The sequence below is a fragment of the Hylaeus volcanicus genome, chromosome 5, assembly GCF_026283585.1.
Source record: "Hylaeus volcanicus isolate JK05 chromosome 5, UHH_iyHylVolc1.0_haploid, whole genome shotgun sequence".
NCBI classification, from domain to species: Eukaryota; Metazoa; Arthropoda; class Insecta; order Hymenoptera; family Colletidae; genus Hylaeus; species Hylaeus volcanicus.
This window is the reverse complement of record NC_071980.1, coordinates 26,566,952-26,587,872: the sequence shown is the minus strand read 5'-3', so window position 1 is coordinate 26,587,872 and position 20,921 is coordinate 26,566,952. Positions and strand designations below refer to the sequence as shown.

The 20,921-nt window shown below is 48.4% G+C and overlaps 1 protein-coding gene across 1 annotated transcript in view; it reads left to right on the top strand.

Moving 5' to 3' along the window:
* LOC128877240 (uncharacterized) overlaps positions 1-20,921 on the top strand; it is a 259,027-nt gene that overhangs the window by 213,902 nt on the left and 24,204 nt on the right. Inside the window, exon 7 of the mRNA XM_054124383.1 lies at positions 12,322-12,510. Coding sequence (XP_053980358.1) covers positions 12,322-12,510 — 189 coding nt within the window. The remainder of the gene's footprint in view (positions 1-12,321; positions 12,511-20,921) is intronic.

The window sequence follows — 20,921 nt, the reverse complement described above, 5'->3', positions numbered from 1 at the left end:
CTCGATTCGTCGCCACGCGGCTCGATCCGCGTCGCTCGTCATTTTGTGGCCAATTATCGCGAAAATTCGCGGTCCTATTAATTAACGACATCGGTCGCTGGCGTTCCGCGGCGAGACCATTGAAAAAACCTCGCGGAAGCGTGGACCGCGAACGAGCGGAGGCAGAGAAAAGGAGAAACGCGAACAGAGCCGAGCCGAGGGATGAAAACCACCGGCAGAACGAAATCGTTTCGCGTTTTCCAACACATTTACGAAACCGTTTCGATGGCATGCACGTAACCGAGTTACGAACATAAGAGATTTTTAGGAAGCTAAATTATCGCCGTGACGTTTTACCGCTGCAGTTGAAGGGCGGCTGCGAGGAAGGAATTCTCGGAAAATTAACACGTAAACCTGAATAATACTTTACAGTTTCATAAAATATGAAACGTTTGTATAACGATACTAAAAGTATAATTTTAAAAGAAAATGGTAGTAGCTATTCACAATTAAGTCCCGTAGCAAATTAAACTGCGATTCGATAGCTTTAACTTGATTCGCTCAACGAACGGAACGCAAACGTAATTGCATCGCGATTAAACCATTACCGGTGACCGACAAAAAGAATAGGAAATGCGGGTTGAAATCAAAACGGCAAGGGAACGAGCGCGTGCACGCGATAGACAAAAAGAGGAGGATTTGCCGAACGTGGACGCATCGAAGGGATATACTATTTTTGTTTGCCGCTGCACGAACAATCGAATCAATTTTCCACTCCAGCACAAACTGCGCTTTGCATAATCCGGCCGGATAAATTTCAAAATCTAAATGGCCACTGGCGACGACACAATCTCGTCCTCGAGCGACATCGGGGCTCGCGAGCGCTTTTTATAAATTTATGAAACGAAATTCTCCGCTCGCAGCCATATGCACTGACAGCTCGACGAGTCCGCACTCGATCGTTTCGGATGTATAAAAATCCCAGTTTTTTTTTTTTACTTTCTACGTCACCGACCGTCATTGAATACAACAGAGGGAAAGTATTGTTATCGTTCAAAGTTTCAATGATGTCCTCTTCGATTTTGTACGATTTAAAAAAATGTTCAGGTACCGTAAGTCTACAGATGGGAAGAATCCATTTTTAATTTCTTGCTCGAACCGTAACGGATCAAGGGAGATCGAGGATCGAAGCTGTTTCGCATTTTTATCGTCTTCCATGTCCTCGGGAATCAATTCCGAGGCGATCGTAAAATGGCGAAAGGAGCGAGAGACATTTTTCGGAAAGACCTCGAGAGCTGGAACTCGTACAGAGAAAAGGAGATAGAAATTTGTGGACGGTGTGATATTTTTCGAATGCTGTTCCTGTAGCGACAAATGGCGTAATTTCAGATGCTATCCATTGCCAACTTCGAGACGGTATCCGATCCGAGGATGAGATCTTGGAGTGGAGTGGCGGTTTACGAGAAAACAATCTAAATCGCGCCATTATCGGAAATCGTCACTGTGCGTATTCTTGGAGCGACTTCAATGCGAAAGGGCCGCGGGCTTATGAATTATGAATTTGCACGGCGCGCCGCGGCAAAGCCACTTTAACAACCCGCACCACCCTCTATCCGAGATTAAACTGCGGTAGAAGTTGCGAGAACGGAAAAGTGAGAAACAACAGACCACTGAATAAGAAAGTGGTCTGTTAACTTCGATAATTTGACAATTTCGCCGATGCACGGAAGTCAAGCTGCTTACATGCGAAACTGTCGCGTTTGTTCTTCCTGCTTCGCCGCAGAGTAACGTAAAACTGTACGCGATTAATTCGCAGCTGAACGTTGCAAATTAAATTGCTGTACGGAGATTTCATTCGTCGTCTACCGATCGAATAAAATTCTGCTCGCTTCTAGGACAGCCAGGCTTTCACGTTTTACTGGCAATAAAATTCTCCGCGGAAATCGTTGGCTGCGACGCGCGCGTTTGTTTCGGATCTCCGTATTTCACCCCGTATCGCCTCGGCGTGTTTCCCTTTCGCTCGATCGAGTGATCGTTTACGCGCGAGAACACGCTCAGCGCGAGGGAAACGGGCGACGACGTAGACGACGTACCTGTTGAGGAGTCTAGGTGTATTCCGCTGGTAGCGGATGCAGCTACCGTGGATGCACTCAACCCTCGATGCGCTGCCTACCTACCCTGGTAATTCACTGCACAGGAAACGCAACGCTTGGTGTTTTCTCGCTCGCCCATTACGGGTCGCGACGTCGACAGAGAACGGGAAATGGAATAAAGTTCGTGCAACCATAGCGTATTCGGATACATCGAGCGGAATGATATATTCCCGAAGTTTGCGTATCACGCACGCGACAGGGGACCTCGTCTTATTTTATCCTAGAAATTTTATTCGAACAGCAAAGAACGCACGAAAATAGTGATTTATATTAGACGTTTATTCGTTCGCGTCCGACCATACACCGGGATATATCACTTGACCGCTCTTTTCTGCTTTGATCCCAAACGTTTCACCGATAGAGAAGTTAAACCATATTTGTACTGTTAACAGTCGTTTATTTCTTTATTCTCGTTTTTATTTGTAATTTTTTTTTTTTTTTTTTTTTTTGGCATGTGAGCGCCCCGTAACGAGATTAGTTTTCACGGTGTCAAAGCGCTCTCGGTCATGTGTCCGCGGGAATTGGAACCGACGCTAAAAAAAAAAAAAAAATGTTTCATCGTCACTGACAGCGGACAAATCGCGACGATTTCATTGGGAGAGCGTATGAATTCGTAGGATCAAATCACCGGTTTTTTTTTAATATCCCAAATCCCACCGTACGCATCGTAGATGTTTAATTAATTCGAAGATATTAATATTAACCGCGTTTCGAAGCTCCAGATGATTGTTCGAACGTTTCTTGAGAAAGTGAAATTTCCGAACACAAGAAACATCGGCGATGCACACGGAGTGTGCCGTTCGTTTATGAATATGTAGAGGGTTGCACAGTGGCAGTAGTGGTGGTGTGGCGGTGGTCAGACACCGGAAAACTCCAGATAGGCGGCGCATGAATATGCTAAGCGCATCGCGGGAACAAGGCTAAAGTAATTTTTTTCTCGCTGCATCGACCCCTGCCTGCGCGAGGGGGTGGGTCGGGGAACCATCCATCCTGCGGTGCGAGATGATTTCGCGGTAACGTACAATTTTTTCTCTACTCGCAATGTATCCCAGTCGCTCTGTATCTCGTGCCCCTTTGTCCGTCAGACGCTGTCTGGACAACGGAAGCGGAACGATATTTTTTCGCGTGAAAGAATACGAGCGAGCAAATATCATTTGCTTTCGAAAGAGATTCTCCACACAGGATTTGCCTTCCAACCGTGTATCGCGTGAAGCGATCAAATTATTGCGATCGCAGCGAAACGATTGCTCGATCCGACCTCGAAGAATGGAAAATACGAGGGAAGAAGCTTCCTCGTCGTCCAAGCAGCGAAAAAAGCTCGACGAGGCAAACGTTATCGAGCGAGAGGTCGAATTTGCGTGACGCACGGCCGTTTACGCAACCGTGTAATCATCGTTCTAGCCGGCGCGGGCATATTTTTCGCGACGTTTCAGCAAGAAGTGAATAATCAAAGACCAGAACGCCGACAAGGCCAATTTTCGCGATCGGCGGCGCCTCGTGATCGTTAACCACGCGGGATTTAACGCGATGCGCGTACGGTGCACTGGGTGAGTGAATTTTTACATGGTCGCGAACCTCGGGTCGTCCGATGGTGAACAAAAAAGCGTAAAGGAGCGGTTTGATAATAATATCGGTGTAGCGTGACGGGGGGTCGTAAAAACCGACGTGTAATGTTGTCGTCGCGGGTAATTGCACGTATTTTTGCAATACGGATCTCTTTCCTGCGCTGTCCCCCCTCGCGGGCCAATCTGACGATCGATGTGCTAAAGTCCGAGATAAAGCTCGAACTTTCCCGTCACTCGTAATTTTCGGTTTTCATATCGAGGGACGGCATTCGTGACGAGCAGCCGTAACGAAGAAGATTGTACGAAGGAAACCGTCCAGGTTCCTCCACAGTTTACACGGAAACGGTAAGATAGCCCGCGACGACAGATGCTCGAAACTATTTTTAAGCGTGATTAACACAGGGTTTGAGTGACGGAGTGTCGACACAAAGAGATTTGAACCCGCTAAAATATTAATATACAAGAAGTAGGGTAGACGAAGCTCGTAATAAATGTTCACTCCGTTCGAGCTGTTCGAAGCCTGTCTCTTAGCGTGCCATTATCATGAGAAATAGCGTCCGATGGATTGCTTCCGTGATCGATGGACGTCGTGATTGTTTATAGCACGATCGCGTTCGACAGGGTAGGGAAAAACATAGATCATCGGGAATTTCAGCGATCTTTAATCCTCGTGCGTGATTCGAGACTTTATCCCCGCTCGGTAGACGGCAATCGTCGCGTCTTCGCCGTCGAGATTTATTGCTCCGTGGCTTCAGGCAGACGCGAGCAATTTACATTCCCGAGCTATACGACGTACGCTTGGTTCCCCGGCGTTTGAAGGTGTAGCCAATCGTCGGGACGTCTCCCTCGACTAGTCTACTCGACGTCGAAATTACCAGGGATTACGGTAGCGGGCCAGTTGCCCGGCATGAAATACGAAAACCGATGGAAACATTTTTCGAGATCGACAACGCGCCGTTCGATGACTTTCGTTGCATCGGTTTATATCGACTCAGCGACTGACCGAGGAAAGTCGGTGCTCGTATTTATTACTGACAGATATATTGAAATGGCGCGTTTCGTGGTACGCAAAATTCTTCGACGAAACGAGAGCGTAGGAGAGAAATGCAAGCTTGATAAGAAAAAGAAAGGGATTCCGAGACAACGAAATTGACGTTCCTCCTGATTTGAGACAACAAAGCGTCTTCACCTTCGCCGTGTCTCGCCGTGACAATAAAACCGACGTTTGGCTCGCGGAAACATTTATCGGGGGATGCGTTTGGGTGTCTCGTCTGGCTAGCCTACCACGACGGCGACAACGTCGACGGCGACAACGTCGACGTCGACGAGGATGATACAAGAGTCAGGGTCAGACCATCGAGCCCGTCTTGATTATTTCGCGAGGCAGCGACGAAAAATTTCGTCGTAGAACGAGCGAGCGGAGTCTTAATGGAGCCCGGTGCGCGCCATTATGCTCAAAGGATGAAAGGGTCCTTCAAAGGATCCTTGGCTCCACTTTCATTTGCATTCAGGATTGGAAAAGGCCGGGATCTCCTCGTTCGTTCGTCGCTCGCGGAGCTAGACGATGATATCCGAGGCGTAGCCGATGGTCCTTTCGTAATGAGAAATTGGGTCAGCGAAGTTAGGAGTGAAAATAAGATGAAAAACGAGCACGACGGCTAGAGAGAAAATAAATGACAGGAAATAAAGGATTCGAGGGGTTAGTGAGCGACTTTTCGACTGGAACGAAGTGGTCCGAAATTAGTTTACCTTTGGAAACCAATTTCTTTCTCTTTCTTACCTCGTGCCGCCTTTCGCTTCCTGTTCGACGCGAGGGACGGTTTTTCTGTTGCGAGACGGTCCGCCCTGCGAAGAGATTGCCACGGAAACGAAAATAATAAAAGAGCTACGCACGATCGAAGAGCAATATCTGGTAACGTTCCGGGTAATAACGGGCACGATTGTTCCCGCTTGACCGTATACCTTGGAAGTGGTTTTGTTTTCCGTGCACACGCGCGTGGAGACGGGGGATTCTGTATTCTGGATCCATTTATTTTTACGATTGCCAAATGAAAAGTGGACGCGGCTCTACTCTGCCGGAAGAATTCCGTAATAATCGTTTCGTCGACGATGTATTCGAGGAGACGGCTTCCTCGATGATATCCCGGAGGATTTTATCCTACGAACAATTTATTTATTCACAGATTGGAAAAACCTGTACGAAGCGAGCGAGCCGAAGCACCCATCAAAGTTCCGATCGTAGTTTTGAGCCATTGTCTGGAAGAATTAATTTCGATCAATTTTGTGTCACTTCGGGATAGAAAACAGACCCGGAACTCAATTATCGTTTCCAGCGACGCCGAACCGAGAGTTTCAAAGTGGAACGGTTCGGCTGAATTTACCCGTATGCGTGCCTTCGACGAATCTTCGATCTTCGTTTTTCGCGGACGACAGTTTCCCCAACTCAAATCATTTCGATCCCAAAACTTCGACGTCGCCCTGAACCAAGGAAGCCTGTCGTAATTTCCGTCGATAGGTTTATTTAGAAATTCGGAAGTTCCCGGGACGAAATGCGAGAAGCGTCGTTCCGCCAGGTTTATCCGCATAAATCAGCGAAACTTTCAAGTTTTTCCAATTCGCCTGGAGGCGTTCGGCGAGAACAGAAAACGTGGTAGGGAATTGATGACATTCATAACTCGTATTCCCGTCAAGCTGCTCTCCTTGTGTTTAGACTGCCATAATCCGGCAGCTTAACGTCCGCAGGACGAGCTACGAGCGTTTATCTCGTGCCCGAAGTCAGGATTATCGTCGAAAAACGTTTCTTTATAAGCGCGGATTTTCGTTCATCACGAAATTCCAGGATAATTGGCATCGACCTATTTCGTTATGCTTTCAGAGGGTTGTTTTGTTATTTACGCAAAACAAGCGAATACTCTCTTAAATCCCGAGTAGTAGCCCAAGAATTTTCGTCACGGTTGGCGACGGTTTGGAAGTCTCCCGTGGATGCCTCGACAATTAAATCAAAGGCAAATTCGTTCGAAAGTTTGCAGCTCGGTTTCAAAGCTAAGGAGAGAGCTGCGGGCTGTGGGCGGAGGGGTGAACAGGTAGAAGCCAGGAACCGGATTGTAACCGAGTAAACCGAGCATTTCAAGTTGTTCCTTTCCGCGCAGCTAGAAGCGCCGTTTATTAAGCGTATAACGCAGTGATTCTTAACCACCGTTCCGTGAACATGGCACGGCATGTTTGGCAACCGATTACAGTTATTTGCTACTGCTACAATTTTTAGCTATATTCACAAACAAAACTTTCCAAGCGTTCTACTCGTTTCGGTTTTCCTCGGCAACTAACGAACATGCTCGATCGCACCGCGAGCTGGAAAAGGTTAAGAACCACTGGTGCAACGTGTACCCTCGCCATTATACAGCCATTACTACGTCACGCCGTTGTATATAAGCCGCGCTGCTCGGTCTCGCTGAAGTAGCGTGTGGCACGCTTCTGCCGTGCCGCCTATCGCTACTTGACTGACAACCCTAACCGAGCTCTGTCCCCCTCTCTGTCCCACACTTCTCCGCGACTGGTTTCAGCTAGAGAGACGACTGCGGAAGTATTGCGTTACCGGGTAGTTGTGCAGGTAGAACGGGGGTGTTCGTTGCCGCGACGTCGTAGCCTCTTACTAAATCGTGACATTCCACGCCGCACCGTGAGATAAGCGACATACCGAACCTGGCGGAAACGCCACCGCGGATGTTTTGGCTCGCGTGAGTACGCGCTGGAACATTTTTAATTGAGAGTCTACGAGGAATTCCGTTATGACCCAGGGGCGACGAGGCGAGGAACGAACCGGAAGGGGTTTGAAGGCGAACGCGAAAGAGGTGCGAACGGAGGGTTGATTTTGCGGGAACAAAGGAAGTTAGTAGCTTCCTCTGCCCGGTTATCCGGCCGTCTAAAAGGTAGGCTACGGAGGACTTACGGAACGCTATCCGTTTCGTGTACGTACTTGCTTGCGGAGGTCACGGTCTCCGACGACGACGAAGACTCTCTTGGTCGGGGAATTGCATTCTTCTCATCTGGTCGAAAATCAGATTTGTCGGCGAGCGAGGCCCTCGCGATGGGGGGGCGAACCCTGACCCATTTCGGGACGTAAATTTTGTTGGAATAGCCCCGGAGGTTTCCATGGTAGGAATTCCTGCGCGCTCGTCGTCTTTCACCCTTCGTCGTTCGCCCGGGGCCGAGTATTTAGATACATCTAGACGTGGAATAGGTAACCGCTCGACCTTTCCCCCAAGCGGCTGCAAGGGGTGGCGCAGCTCTTGGGACAGGCAGAACGTATAAATTTCCAGTCGTCGAATCAAAGGGTCGTAGTATCTCGCTAACGCTCGCTATCAAATCCTCTATCTCCGCGGCGTTTTGGACCGCGTAATAACGGATTTAGCGTTTGATTGTAAGTAGATTCAAGTTAGATGTGGGTTATGTTTCTAATTCCGCGGCTAGTAAATCAGAAACTTCCGCGCTTCGAGCCCTTTGGGTTCGCGCCGGCGGCTGGATATTTAGCCTAATTATTATCGAACTGTAACTGCGCACTTGAGCCACGAGTTCTCCGAACTATCGTCGGGTTTCCATCTCGCGGAATCCGCGTTCGTGAAAATTTACGCGCGTTTACTCGGCTCAGTGGCGCGCGACTCGTGGCTTTCGCAGCTCTAAGCAAGGAAATTAGCAACAATTGTCGCGCACGAGAGAAATCCAATGAATAGTAGTCGAAAAGCAATAGTTCGAAGTTCTCGCGGTACAGTATCCGCATAAACGCGGCGATCCTTTATTGGGAGCGCAATGGAAAAAACTGCAGCCGGGAATTTGATTACCGCTGGGAAATCGATCGCGTTCGTGTACGTTGAGTGCACAAAACGGGCCTTTTTAAACAATACCGTGCTACGAAACTGGCTTACACGGAATTCGTCAACCTTTGGCTTGTTAAATTGAACGCGATTCAATTGACCGTTTGTCCACGACTCCAAAAACCCTGCAACGCTTCTGCCGTTCGTAGGCGGATCCTTGGAAAAGCGCGTGCCCTGGAGGAAGTTTCTTATCAGTCGTGTCGGATAAAGTCGTCGCGCAAGACAGAGGGGTGGTTAGTCGATCGACTTGGGAACCGCCTCGGGGTGTTCGTCGATGACGTTACTACCGTTTTAACGAAGGGGTTGCGGCGAAGGAATCACATTTCCCCCCCCCCAGACGACGATTATTTAGATTATATCCACCGATCGTCGAGTAATCTCCGCGCAAAGAGACACCGACGTCGTCGTCTCGCAATCGCTTTGATGACGTTCGTCGTCGAAGTTGAATCCCCGCGGGCTGCTTCGTCTCTTATAACGGAACCAATGCCACGACAGGCTGCTATGCGACTCTCTTGTCGCGAATAAAGGCGGAGGGGCGCGTTTCGATTAATTCTAGTTATTTGGTGTCGAGCCGATCGACTGTAACGGAGCTGTGTGTGTTTAATTCTCAGGTGCTCCGATCTTGAATATCGTATCGTGAATATAATATCAGCCATCAAACGTTCCGGTTATTAATTTCGGCAACGCGTTTGGGAATTGAGACCCGTTTCTCGATAGGGTACATTATCACGCGCGGCATTTGCACGGTTTCGTTAGAATCGTTAACTAAATCTCATTAGTAAATACCAAATATAATGTCGAATTGGAATCAAATAGAAGAACAAAATCCTCGAGACATTCTAGCAAAAACACGACGATATTTGATACTTTTACATTACTCCCACTGCTAATTTAACGTTTTTTCTTCAGTCCACCGTTATTAATTTTTCATCGTGTATCTCGAAATTCCTAGATTTATGATCTCGGTTCCGTCTTGCAACCACGTGAAGTTTCTAACACACCATTGTGCAGTTTAGCACAAAATATGCCCGACGTGTTACACGTCACAAGGAGTTAATTTAGTTTGGTTTTTCGTACCGTATTCGATGACTTCGCGTCCCCGAGGTTGGCTCCGTATATTATACCGCCGGCTGTGTAATACAAATTTCAGAATGAGAAAATTCCTCCCGTCGCCTATGCCACGATCATCTTCATTCCCCGCAGAATTACAACGGTATCTCTCGCGCGAGCTTTCATAATTTTTGCGCTTATCCGTCGTTTCGTTCTCGTACCTCGATGTAAGATCGTAATAGAGCGTACCGTTTCTTTGTCGCCGTCGTCGTCTTGGCCGTGGGTGCCATAAAAAATGGACAAATGCGAATTTATATCGAAGTTCGCGGGAGTTCATAGCCGATACGAACGCGACCGAGGAGCTGGGCGATCGTAAATTGGTGGATAATGCCCGCTGCGGCTATAAAACATTTCTACACTTTAACGTCCGTCCGGAAAACGACAGCACAGCTCGTGTATGAGGCACGGCGCGGCTCGTTCCCGTTTGGACGTTGAGAAATTAACGGCGAGCTTCCGTATCCGCTGTCACCGACGGAACCCCCGTTCAGAGCGAGAACTTCCGCGTCGTATCAACGCCTCCTGACGCCGAACGGAACCCACCTGCGATGAAACACCAGACAATCGCGTCCTTAACGGGTGATCGTGGAAAGGCTGAATCTGTTCGCAAGAAGTTCCGCGCTTCTATCTGTAACGCTTTTCCTATCGTAGCCGCAATTGAGGCGGGTAAAGGATCGTAGGAGAGGCGGAAGAGGAAACGCACCTGTGAAATTTAGGGACTCCGCGACTAGGCGCGAGCTGGTAGCATGCCTAGGAAGAATCTAGGAAGGTCATTACGCTGAGATCGGAGATTAGGGTGGAGTAAATCACGAAGGTAAATGAGTGTGCCAGCTGAGAGGACTTCCTATAAATCTAACGCTGTGTTCGACCACCGAAATAGGGAGAGATATGATTCCACTTGTGCATAAGAAATCGAACAACCACGGTATTAGTCAACACCCAAGCCTAGTTTCTATCACGGGGTGAGTTGAGAATAATAAACGAAGTTTAGTAGTTAGCAGACTAATCATATTCAGATATCGATTCGAATACGATTGGGGGGTTAATTCGCAGAGTGCACGAGGACCTTCAACACGGTATCTTTCAGTGTGTGGTGTCTGGGGTTCGACTGTGGTTGAAACCAAATAAGAAGAAGAAGCGAAAGAGAGACCAATCGATATGCAGAGTTTTCTCAATAAGACTGGAAAGGAGCTATTTTATTTCCGGTCGCTCGATCGCTGGCACTCGGTATTTTCACGGTAAACTACTCTAGGTACAGAGACGTGTTCGCCAGCGAGAAAGAAAGGTATATCTGAATGCTGGGTGGGCTGAACCAAGAAAAAGAGGAGCGTCTCTTTTTCGCAACCGCGGTGGCCTTGGTCGCGTCGAGGCCGTTCCGCATGCAAAAGATGGAACGTGCACCGCAATCTGAACGAAATCTCGAAACGCAATTTCCTGGACAGCCAGGCCGAACGGACGCCGTGACGCGACTCGATGCTGGTACACCACCGCCCCTGGGGGGAGGAACATCGATCTCCCACCAACGAATGCAGTTTTAACGACTCGTCGATGCATCCTTCGGCCTCCTACCCGCGATGCTCGTTGTTCCTTTTCCTGTTTCGCGGCTGGTAATTCGATTCTAGCTTCTTCGATCATGGGGTGACGTCGAGCAGAAACATTGATAAATAAGTAGACCCGCCGAGTACTCTCCCGAAGCGACGAACGAAATATTATCATTATCGTTTGCTTGCGTCTAGGGCTTACACCCCTAACGCGTTGTAATATTACAAAGTATTAAAAGAGACCACACCAATTCTAATCAGGACAGACAGACCAAACCGCCGCCCTTCTTCTTCCACACAATAGTCGACGACATCAAACTTGCCGCAATTCCGTTGACATTCGTAACTAGACGTTACGTAACAATCACTCGACGTTCGACTCGCAATCGCTCGAGTAATTTCTCGGCGTTCCCAGGACACCGTTAAGAGTCGATTAGAATTGGTGCTGGGTGGCACCAGAACGGGACACTCATCGTCCTGACACGCGTATAATTACCCGATTCGGCTGTTGTACGTCCAAGATCGATACGAACTGAATCTGTCGGTCGGTCAACTCCGTGAATTTGAATCGAAACACTTAGGCCATCCGCGCACGAAGCCACTCGAAAGAAACTGATTAAAAATAGTAATATTCATAACATTAGACAAAATTTGTTCGGACAGCCTTACTCCCATGATTTGACGAAATACGTGAACGGTATACACGTGTGTATAATAATAGTACCTTATACACATAATATATTATAAGAATATAAATATAATATTTATTTATATTATTTTCTGACCAAAACTGTCCGGATAACTCTGATCTGATCATTGTTGCATCGAGGAAAAATTCCATCTATTATGTAACGCGGAGCTATTTCAACCACTTCGTTAGACGCCTAAGAATACCGATCTATATTTGCCCGTTTGTGACCAATTCGCGTCGGGAAAAATAGTTAGATGTCGAGATATCTTTTTAGTCATCGCACAGGAACACGAAAATAAGATGCAATTCCTGGCAAATATATTTTTAAAGCACTTGGAGTGCAATCATTTCCCGCGAGCTTGCTCATCCTTCGAAAGAGCGGATACTAAGAAATGTTTAATCTTGAATTTCCAGGTGAAAGTGATGTTGAAAGTGTCGCCGGGGGAAGGAGGCAGCTTCTTCAACGCCGACAAAAGAAAGAAGCAAGTGACGCTGGTGAATCCGACGTCTGGACAGTCCCCTTCGGCGGAAGATCGAAGGCCAACCGTGGCAGCGCCGAAAATGTTTGCCTTCGACGCGATATTTACCGAGGAAGACTCCCAGGTAAGGGTTAGAAATTCCGTCGATCTCCTAGCACGGGGCACAAAGTGACCCCGGTAATTCGCGAATGCCGATTTCTATCATGGTCCAGCGACCGTTCCGTCCTTAGTTACTCGGTAAATTCACTTCGGCGTCGACCTTTTTTCGCGCGGCACAGGGAGAGCCGCTTCTCCAACGGCCCGAGGACATCGGTACCTTCGAGATTCAGAAAAAGCACGGACGAGTCGCTGGGTAGATAAATAGGGAAAAAGAGGAAGTCTAGAGGAAGTTAAAGAGGAGCGAGGGCGGAAAGTCAGAACGTTGAAACGTCCAAGTACGTGCTCCGTCGCCGACTTACGTTCATCCTAGAGACGCAGGAGACGTCCCTGCCGGGCGCATAACTAAACTAATTTCCCGACCTCTAAACTCCACCCCCTGACAGGAAAATCCAACCCACCCTTCGGTCGAGTGTTGCTTCTTGCCCGCGACTTCTCCTCGGTAACACCGAATCGAATCGAATGTTGACGGTCGTGATTATTTCCAAATTTACGTATTCCACCCTCGACTTGGCGAGAATTCTTTTCTCGATTACCAATGATGCTTCGACGTATGCTACACCAACTGTCCATTCCCAAGTAGCAGGTATTTCAGGGTCGCGAACGCGGTATCAGACGCCCACGTGATCCAGTGTTAGGTTCGATAACGCAGTGTCGGCTGCACCGTCCCTTTTACGCGTTTATATGTATGTATGTATCGTAGCTTGAATTATGTATTTTCCCTCATACATACCGTATAATGCGGACACTATTAAATTAAATTAAAGTACACCTTGCGACAAGTTGAAGATCGAAACTTCGAGCGTCCTTTAGAAAGAAAAATGGCGTTCGGTGCATGCATGCTTGAGTCCAAATCCACCCTTCTACGAGGGTTCGTTGAATTCACTTTAGAAGCGAAATCTACAGGCGAAGGAACTCGAGTGACCTTTAAACCCTTCTTCACCTTTCTTATGAAATAATGATAATACCCTAGCGATATATTCGTCGCGCCGTTAGATTCGTGTTTGTTATTTTTAATTGTACATTTTGCGGACTCCTCGATCGATTTTACTAATTCTCTATTACGAGTACCCGTTATTATTCATTCTTTTCCTTCGTTCGTGCAAAGCCCGTCAATCTGTTCGAAACAGATGAAAGAGAATACCGCGGCGTGCATCCATTCTACGGCGGCGTTCCGATCGATCAAACATCTCGCGTCTTTTGCCTCGCGGTTTCCGAGGCGCGGTTCTTTTCTCTCCGTACCGCGGCGAATTTTATTGCGTGGCATTGACGAACGACATCGCCGCGGAAAATGTCATCGGGGACCGTCGTAGCGCGTTACAATATTGTACCTACGTGTACGTGCGCCGAGATATTTCGGTGCTCTCGAGGGACATTATCGAGCGTCGGATTCAAATGAGCCTGGAGCTACTCGGTTTTCCCGGCTCTTCCCCTCGCCGCACTTCTCCGTGTCACTCGCTGGCGCTCTCTCTCTCTCTCTCTCTCTCTCTCTCTCTCTCTCTCTCTCTCTCTCGCGAGTCATCTCTCTATCCCACGTTGGATGCCAGTCCTCCCCGGAGACTAGCTCTTCATTCCTCTTGTTCCCCTACCCCTTTCCGTTCTCCAGCCCTTTGACGCACCCCATACCTCCATCCGACTCTGTGTTTAGAAGACCCATAGAAACCAATCGATTGATTCGATCAAATGTCCGCGTCGGTCGCGACGATTGTCATCAAAAGTCACAATGGCCGTTCTCCTTTTTCCATCCTCTTTTTTCCGTGTGCGCGTCGAAACGGTGAGCTCTGTGGCGAATCGTTTCTGGACCGGTCCGAACGTCAGAATCGATGGAGGGACACGCGATCCGACAGAGAAAACTCCGGGAGAATGCGTCCCAACGTCCTTGGGGACGGCTCTCGGTCCTTTCCGACCAGCCCGTCAAACGCAGCGCTGCGTGAATATTTTAAAGACTGTCGTCGGATCGATCCCGCCGGAAAGTGGTTCATCTTTAACCAGTATCCTCTACCCTCTTTCGTTCAATTTTTTCGGTCCGTCTGTCGCGGTTCCCCTGGACGTCGTAAACCGCAGAGTCGCGATATCCGACCCGATATCACTTTGCGTCCGAATGGACGAGGACAATTGTTTGCTCGAGCTGCTGCTTTTTCCCGGACACGCGGTAAAGTCCAGCGACCAAAGTACGACCGAACGTTCGTCTGGACAGCTCGCGCAACGCTGTTACCAATTACGCGATCCACCATTGATGTCGTGCCGCGATAGCTCGGTCTAGTGTAATTCAGCCTGACTGCAGTTTCAATTCCACGATAATCTTCGGCCAGAGGATACCTTTGCTACCTGAATCCGCAAATATGCGAACCGCGAATCCAGCCGTGGCCGACGGATAGGGAAGCATCCCGATACGACGCGCAAACAAACCGCGTTACATTGATATGGATCGGTTGAAAATTAACGTCGCTGATATGGCTTCGCGCATTGGCCTAAAATTTCTTTAAGAAGCTCTGCAAAGAAGAATCCAAAGTATGTATTTAAATAACTCGGTGATTGCAAAACGAAAACATCTCGGAAACGGAACATTTTCGTGATCTTCTGCCATCGAGGTCCATTGTACACTTAAAGCGAAAAGAAAGTAAACGAAAATAAAAAGGAACAGGGAGAAAAATTGGACGGGTGGAGTTCTCGAAGTGTTCCAAGGCATTCTGGGGAGACGGGAAGTGAATTACAATGCGAAGGAAGTTCGCCGCAGGCGAGGTGAAGCGAATAGATGTTACGTCGACTAAGCATCGGCCGAATCCTCGATAAATTCGTAATATCGCTACCTGTCAGGTCCATTCATTCTCGCGAAGTCGAGTTGCGTCCATTACGTAAGAAAAGACACGTACACACGTTGGATCGCGTAGGTAGTTTCACGCTCGCTGGAAGGTTTATTTCCGCGAGAGACACCAGAGGAGAGGAGACAGAGAAAAGAGGAACGCTGTTCCGAGCAACGAAATGTCTTTGAAGTTCCAATTTCTTCGACACCTTTTTCCAACACCTGTTCGAAGCGTCGCTATATTTTCACGAGTATAGCAATTCGTCGAAGGCACACCGCGATCTCGCGGCTTAAATTTTATCAACCAAGGCATGCGTTATTAACAGCAACGATAATTTGTTGTTGTATGAGCAATAAGACTCTTATTCGTTAGCTCTAGACTAGGAGAAGGTCTAGGAGAAGATCAGTCGGTCTCAGGACCTCCCATCGCGTCGAAGAAAAGGAAGAGAAGCGTGCTCGAGAACACAGAGCCATCGCGGGTCAGGGGTTTTGTGTGCAAATGAAACTTGGCCAAACTAATTGAACATCCATCTCAATTACGAGGCTCCGTACGTGAATACGCCCGTAGACGCGTTTCCCGCTCGAGATCTTACGCGTGTGTACACCGCATATATCGCCGATGGCCGTCGACAATTCTATCCCCGTGGACGATCCAGCAGGACAATGCGTCCTGGACAGAATAATTCACTGGAGCCATTATGGTCGATCCAGGACAAGGGCTTTATTATTGACTTACGACTAATAGTCACGCTGTGGATTACGCGCGTGTGTACGATGCGGCATGCGCTTGCGCTTGTATAATTCTCTCTCCCGCTCTCTCTCTCTCTCTCTCTTCAAGTCTCCTTTACCGTCTCACTCGGTCACCCTCTCGATTCCTACCTCTCGCGCTCTCTGCGATCGCTAGTTCTGCTCTTTACCGGCATGCCTTCGATCAATTGCTCATTTCTCGGCGAATGCTGATCGAATGGACCGTGTTGCAACGCTTGGCAAATTCACGGAGACGTCATTTCGAAATTGTGCGCAATTTCTGTTCCAAAACAATCATTTTCCCGCTAAACGGTGCTTCCGTTTTAATTTGATCTCTAACAAATAAAAAAAACTGTAAGGAAATTTAACGACTAGGGATCGAGTATTTAATTCTTTGAAATTCAATTAAACTATACCAGACAGGAGAGTTCGTAGCATTCTTAATAGGGAAGAAAGAATCTATCTACTTAATGAACGCAGCCCATTCGATACGCTACGTTGCGTGATATATTAATTTGCCAGCCGACTCGATTACGTCGATAATCGAAAAATTATTTCCTTTTTCGATATGGGATTAAAGCAGAGGGGGTGAGTTCGAAGGTAGATCGTTCGAGAGAAAAGGATCTTACTAAGTCTAAATTAAAATAGATGCGATCGTGTTTATAACATAAGCAATCTCTCCGGTATTCCAGTACATGTCGAGGACGTTAGAAAAGTGCATTTGGCAGGTCCTCGACGCGATCGTTCAGATCCGTCTAACGAATAAGCAGAGTCCGATAGGGGTTGATAGCGGCGGTCTACGGCAGACGCACGGTAATCTGTAAACCAATCATACGGGCCCGTGGAACGGATCCACCCCAATTGGCCGCATCTATATTCCTTGTTCTGCCCCGACCGGATCCGATCGTTCGACCGGATCTTCTCGCGGTCCGCCCGAACGGCACATTTCCATATTACAGTAAGATTAATTCGGGCCATGACTCCGGGTTCGCGGAACGTCCATGAAGCTTGGCAGCTGTCTGTCGCGCGTTCGCCGTTTTCAGGAAGAGAATTGCTTTGAGAGGCTCGCATTACGATACTGCATTGAATAGCGTCCAGTCTTCTACGGCACGAGGACTATAACCCTCGATATTACACACGTTTCATCCGTCGTTCGTGAAACAGCTGTCGCATCAAAAATTTTCAAAACGTTCGAAAATACTCGAGCACGTGCATTCAACAGAATCCATAAATATTACTTGAAAAAATACCCGATTTAATACGAAACGATCCAGCCTGGATCGTTACGAAGTTGTTAGCAAACAAAATCTGGCATCGGCGCAGGAAATCATTTCTACCGTTTGCCCACGGTCAATTTTTCCCAAGCCAAAGCTCTTTTTAATTATTTTTAACAATCGTTGTTTCCAGTATTTCGAAATTCAAACAAGGGAGAAAAAAAACCGGATTGGCATAGAAGAGTAGACGGATAGGGGAGGGTGGCAGCAAAGCGGGGATAGGGTTACTAACGATTTCGATTCCGCATCGTTCAAACCGAGCGCGTTGAATTTCGCGAATGCTTTTTTGATCCGACGAGCTACCGCTATCTGCGAGAGTGGGATGGGGGACGCCGGTTGGTTTTGGTCGAGGGTGACGCGAGGGTGCTTCTCGCTCGCTCCCCAGGCGCCAATGACGCCAATCTCCCGTGTAAATCGCGACATATTTCACCAGCTGCCTGTTGGAGGGGGACACGCGGGGGTTGCTGGCCCACCTCCATACCTTCGCGCGACCTCTCCGCACCCTTTCCGCCCCGACGAGCCCTCGATCGGTCTTACCGCGTTACTTTGAAAACGCGTCGGTGCTGGATAAAAAGTTCTACCGGCCTGTTATCCCGAAAGTTATCGCGCGTCGCGGAGTTTCGCGTCGAAGTCGACGAGTTGAAAATTCCACGTTCGAGCCGAGCACGACGAACCCCGGCTGGGAGGAAACGCGCAACGATTTCCACCGTAATTTATCCCGACTTTCCCCTGGTTCGTTTTTAACACTAAAATTCCGTTCGAATACTCGGCGAAGGTATTCGCGCGTGCACGTCTCGCGACAAGCTGTTCTGGTTAACCAGGCTTTCTCGACCCTGGCTTCCTCGCCGTATTTTCACCAACGTTCGAACCCCGTTCGAATGCAGTGGGAATTTATTTATAAGCGGTTAAGTTGCCGATCGGATCACGGTGCGGTGAACAAAAAACCGGACGTCACGCATACAGGAGCGCAATTTTCGGAATTATCGGCTCGTGAACGCCGACTAGCGAGCTTTGTCGCGCGTGCACGCGCGTGTTCCACGCATCGCCGCTCCGTGGATACTCGTGCACGCCGAAACGAGGGCGAAAAACACCCCCCCCGGGCCTGTTTGTTTTTGATACCGTTTCCATCGAACAATTTCGCGACGCCGCCCACGGTTTCACGGATCGTTTCGAGCTCGATCGTCGCGTCTGCATGCAAATGGTACCGCGTTCCGTCGACGTTCTTTCTTTGAACGGAAACTCGCGTTCCCTCGGAATAGACGGCGCATAAAATTATCGTAACCATACTGCTCTTATGGCGCGTTGCAATTGGCCATCGTCCGTCGAGGGTGATGTTGGACTTATCGCGATGGTTATTAAAGAACCGCGACTGTTTTTCTCTGCATTAAGCAGTGCTCCCTGCGGTTCACACGTCGTTCGACCTTTGTTCTCGCGTGGTTTTATACCCGACCGAGGAACGTCAATTGAAAGCTGAAGCGTGTGCTTGATAAAGCTGACGACCAATTTCTTTTTTCTTTACTGGACGTTCATCTTCTTTTTTGTAGTAATAAGTTTTATAATGTGAAATCAGTCACCGCGTGCTCTTTAAGCAGAGGAAAGGCAAGCTTTCACAACTTAAATCAGTATATAATCCCCTGATCGATTTTCTCACAAACTGTTTTAAAACGTTCCGTAACTTTTTCTCTTTACATATACTTTCCTTCTTCGAGAGGTAATTGAAGTTTTCGTATAAATTGCATGAATCGATTAATCCAAACACATCTCTGTTCGATAGTATTTAAAATGTTGAAAATTTCGTTCGCAAATTAACTATCGACGATAAGTAACGACGTTGCGAAACCGCCGGAGGTTCGAGGAAACGGAAGGTGGTCGCGTTAACTGCAGCTGTGTCGTTCACTCCAAAACATCGAGGCGGGACGAGGCATCTGGAAACTTGAGAATTAAGAGATCCACGAAAGGCGGTCATTCGATTATTTCCAGCCATTAAAAGACTCCCTTTCGTCGCTGTGGCCCCATCCCAACCAGGGCGTTCCTTTTCCCTGGCTGCTTCTTTCCGAACTTTCTTACACGAGTTTTACATTTTGTCGCGCGAACGGAAACCCGAAGAGGGTCGAAGAGGCGCGGGCCCACGAGGAGAAAGAGAAACGCGTGTGCCAGCTTCCCAGCGAGCCTTAAGGGGTGAAGGGCCGCCACGTGCAAACGCGCTGGTCGTTCACTGCGCAAGGGTTGTCAATCAACGAAACACCATTCGAATCGATCATTTGAAATACGCGTACTTTGCTCGATCCAATCATCCCGAACACGTGTTAACAAATAGTAAGATACAAACCCCAAGATTTCCCTGTAATTCATGAAAGTTCTCGCAAGGGTGGGCGAATACCCGCGCGGCCCTGGACGAAGGAGGTTGTCTCGGGCCACGAGAATCGCTCTGAACTCCTCTCCGTTGCTTCAACCCCCTGACGTCATTGGTATTCCACGCAGCGGCGGCAATATTGCGTTACTAGAACGCGTCCTGCAAACGGAATCGGAGCGACGCGGGCCACGATGACACCGAGACGACGACGCCGCTTGGCGAGTCGCACCGCATGGGCTCCCTTTTAATTTACACCCGTGGAAATTAATGTCCACCCCCCAGATTGTAATTGAGACGGAGCCTGTTCATGCTCGATTTTTTTCAATCGTCCCGCGACGGCTTCTTCCAGCTTCCTCGCACGTCGTTCGCGAACCAACTGTACGCACTCCTGCTATCAATTTTTCGTTCGTTTCCCCGAGCGCTGGCAGGTACGAGCGTCCAATTCTTCTTTCCTCCGGCTTGAAAATTTCCTTGGAAATTTTTTTACGGCGTACTTGGGATCTTCGTGGGAGTCGTACGATCTCCAAGTCCCCGAGGAAAGTGTCCTCGTTTGAATGGCGCTTCGAGGCGACGGGTAGAAGGGAACGGACTGCATAAAGACGATCTCGAGATCGTAATTATTCGATGCTTCGACGGAAGTTCGGCAGTTGTGGAAATGGGAGCTGCTGGAAGAGCCTCGCAGCTGTGCCGAGATTCTAGACGTCGCGGAATGCGTTTTACCTTCTCGCGACGAAGATCTGGCCGGTGAATCGGGAAATGAAATTTTTACCTGAGAATACAAAACGGAAGAGGAAAGCTAAATTTTCAGGGAGCCCTAAAACGTAAGAACTCTAGAGATGATAACGAAAAGAAGAAGCACCGAAAGTCATCAGAGCTGAAATTACAATTCACAGGTACGCGAAGCGTAAGAGAAAGTGCCGAAGCGGGGGCGTATAAAAATTTTTAATCTCCAACACGGCGAACAAGTCGTAAACTCGATCACGCGACGGCACGGCGAGTTGGTAATAAATTTTCCACGAAAAGGAATCGAGCTTGTCCCCGGACCAGGGTCGGAGACGTAATTTGAATTCGTTGTCGAGCCTACGATCCACGAAAGGGATGTTTTCCTCCGCTGCGAACTGCGCACCCTTCGTTCATCGCGGAATCAAGTGCTTGAGATTATGACGAAGGCTTCGGTCACGTATTTCATTAACAGCGATGCC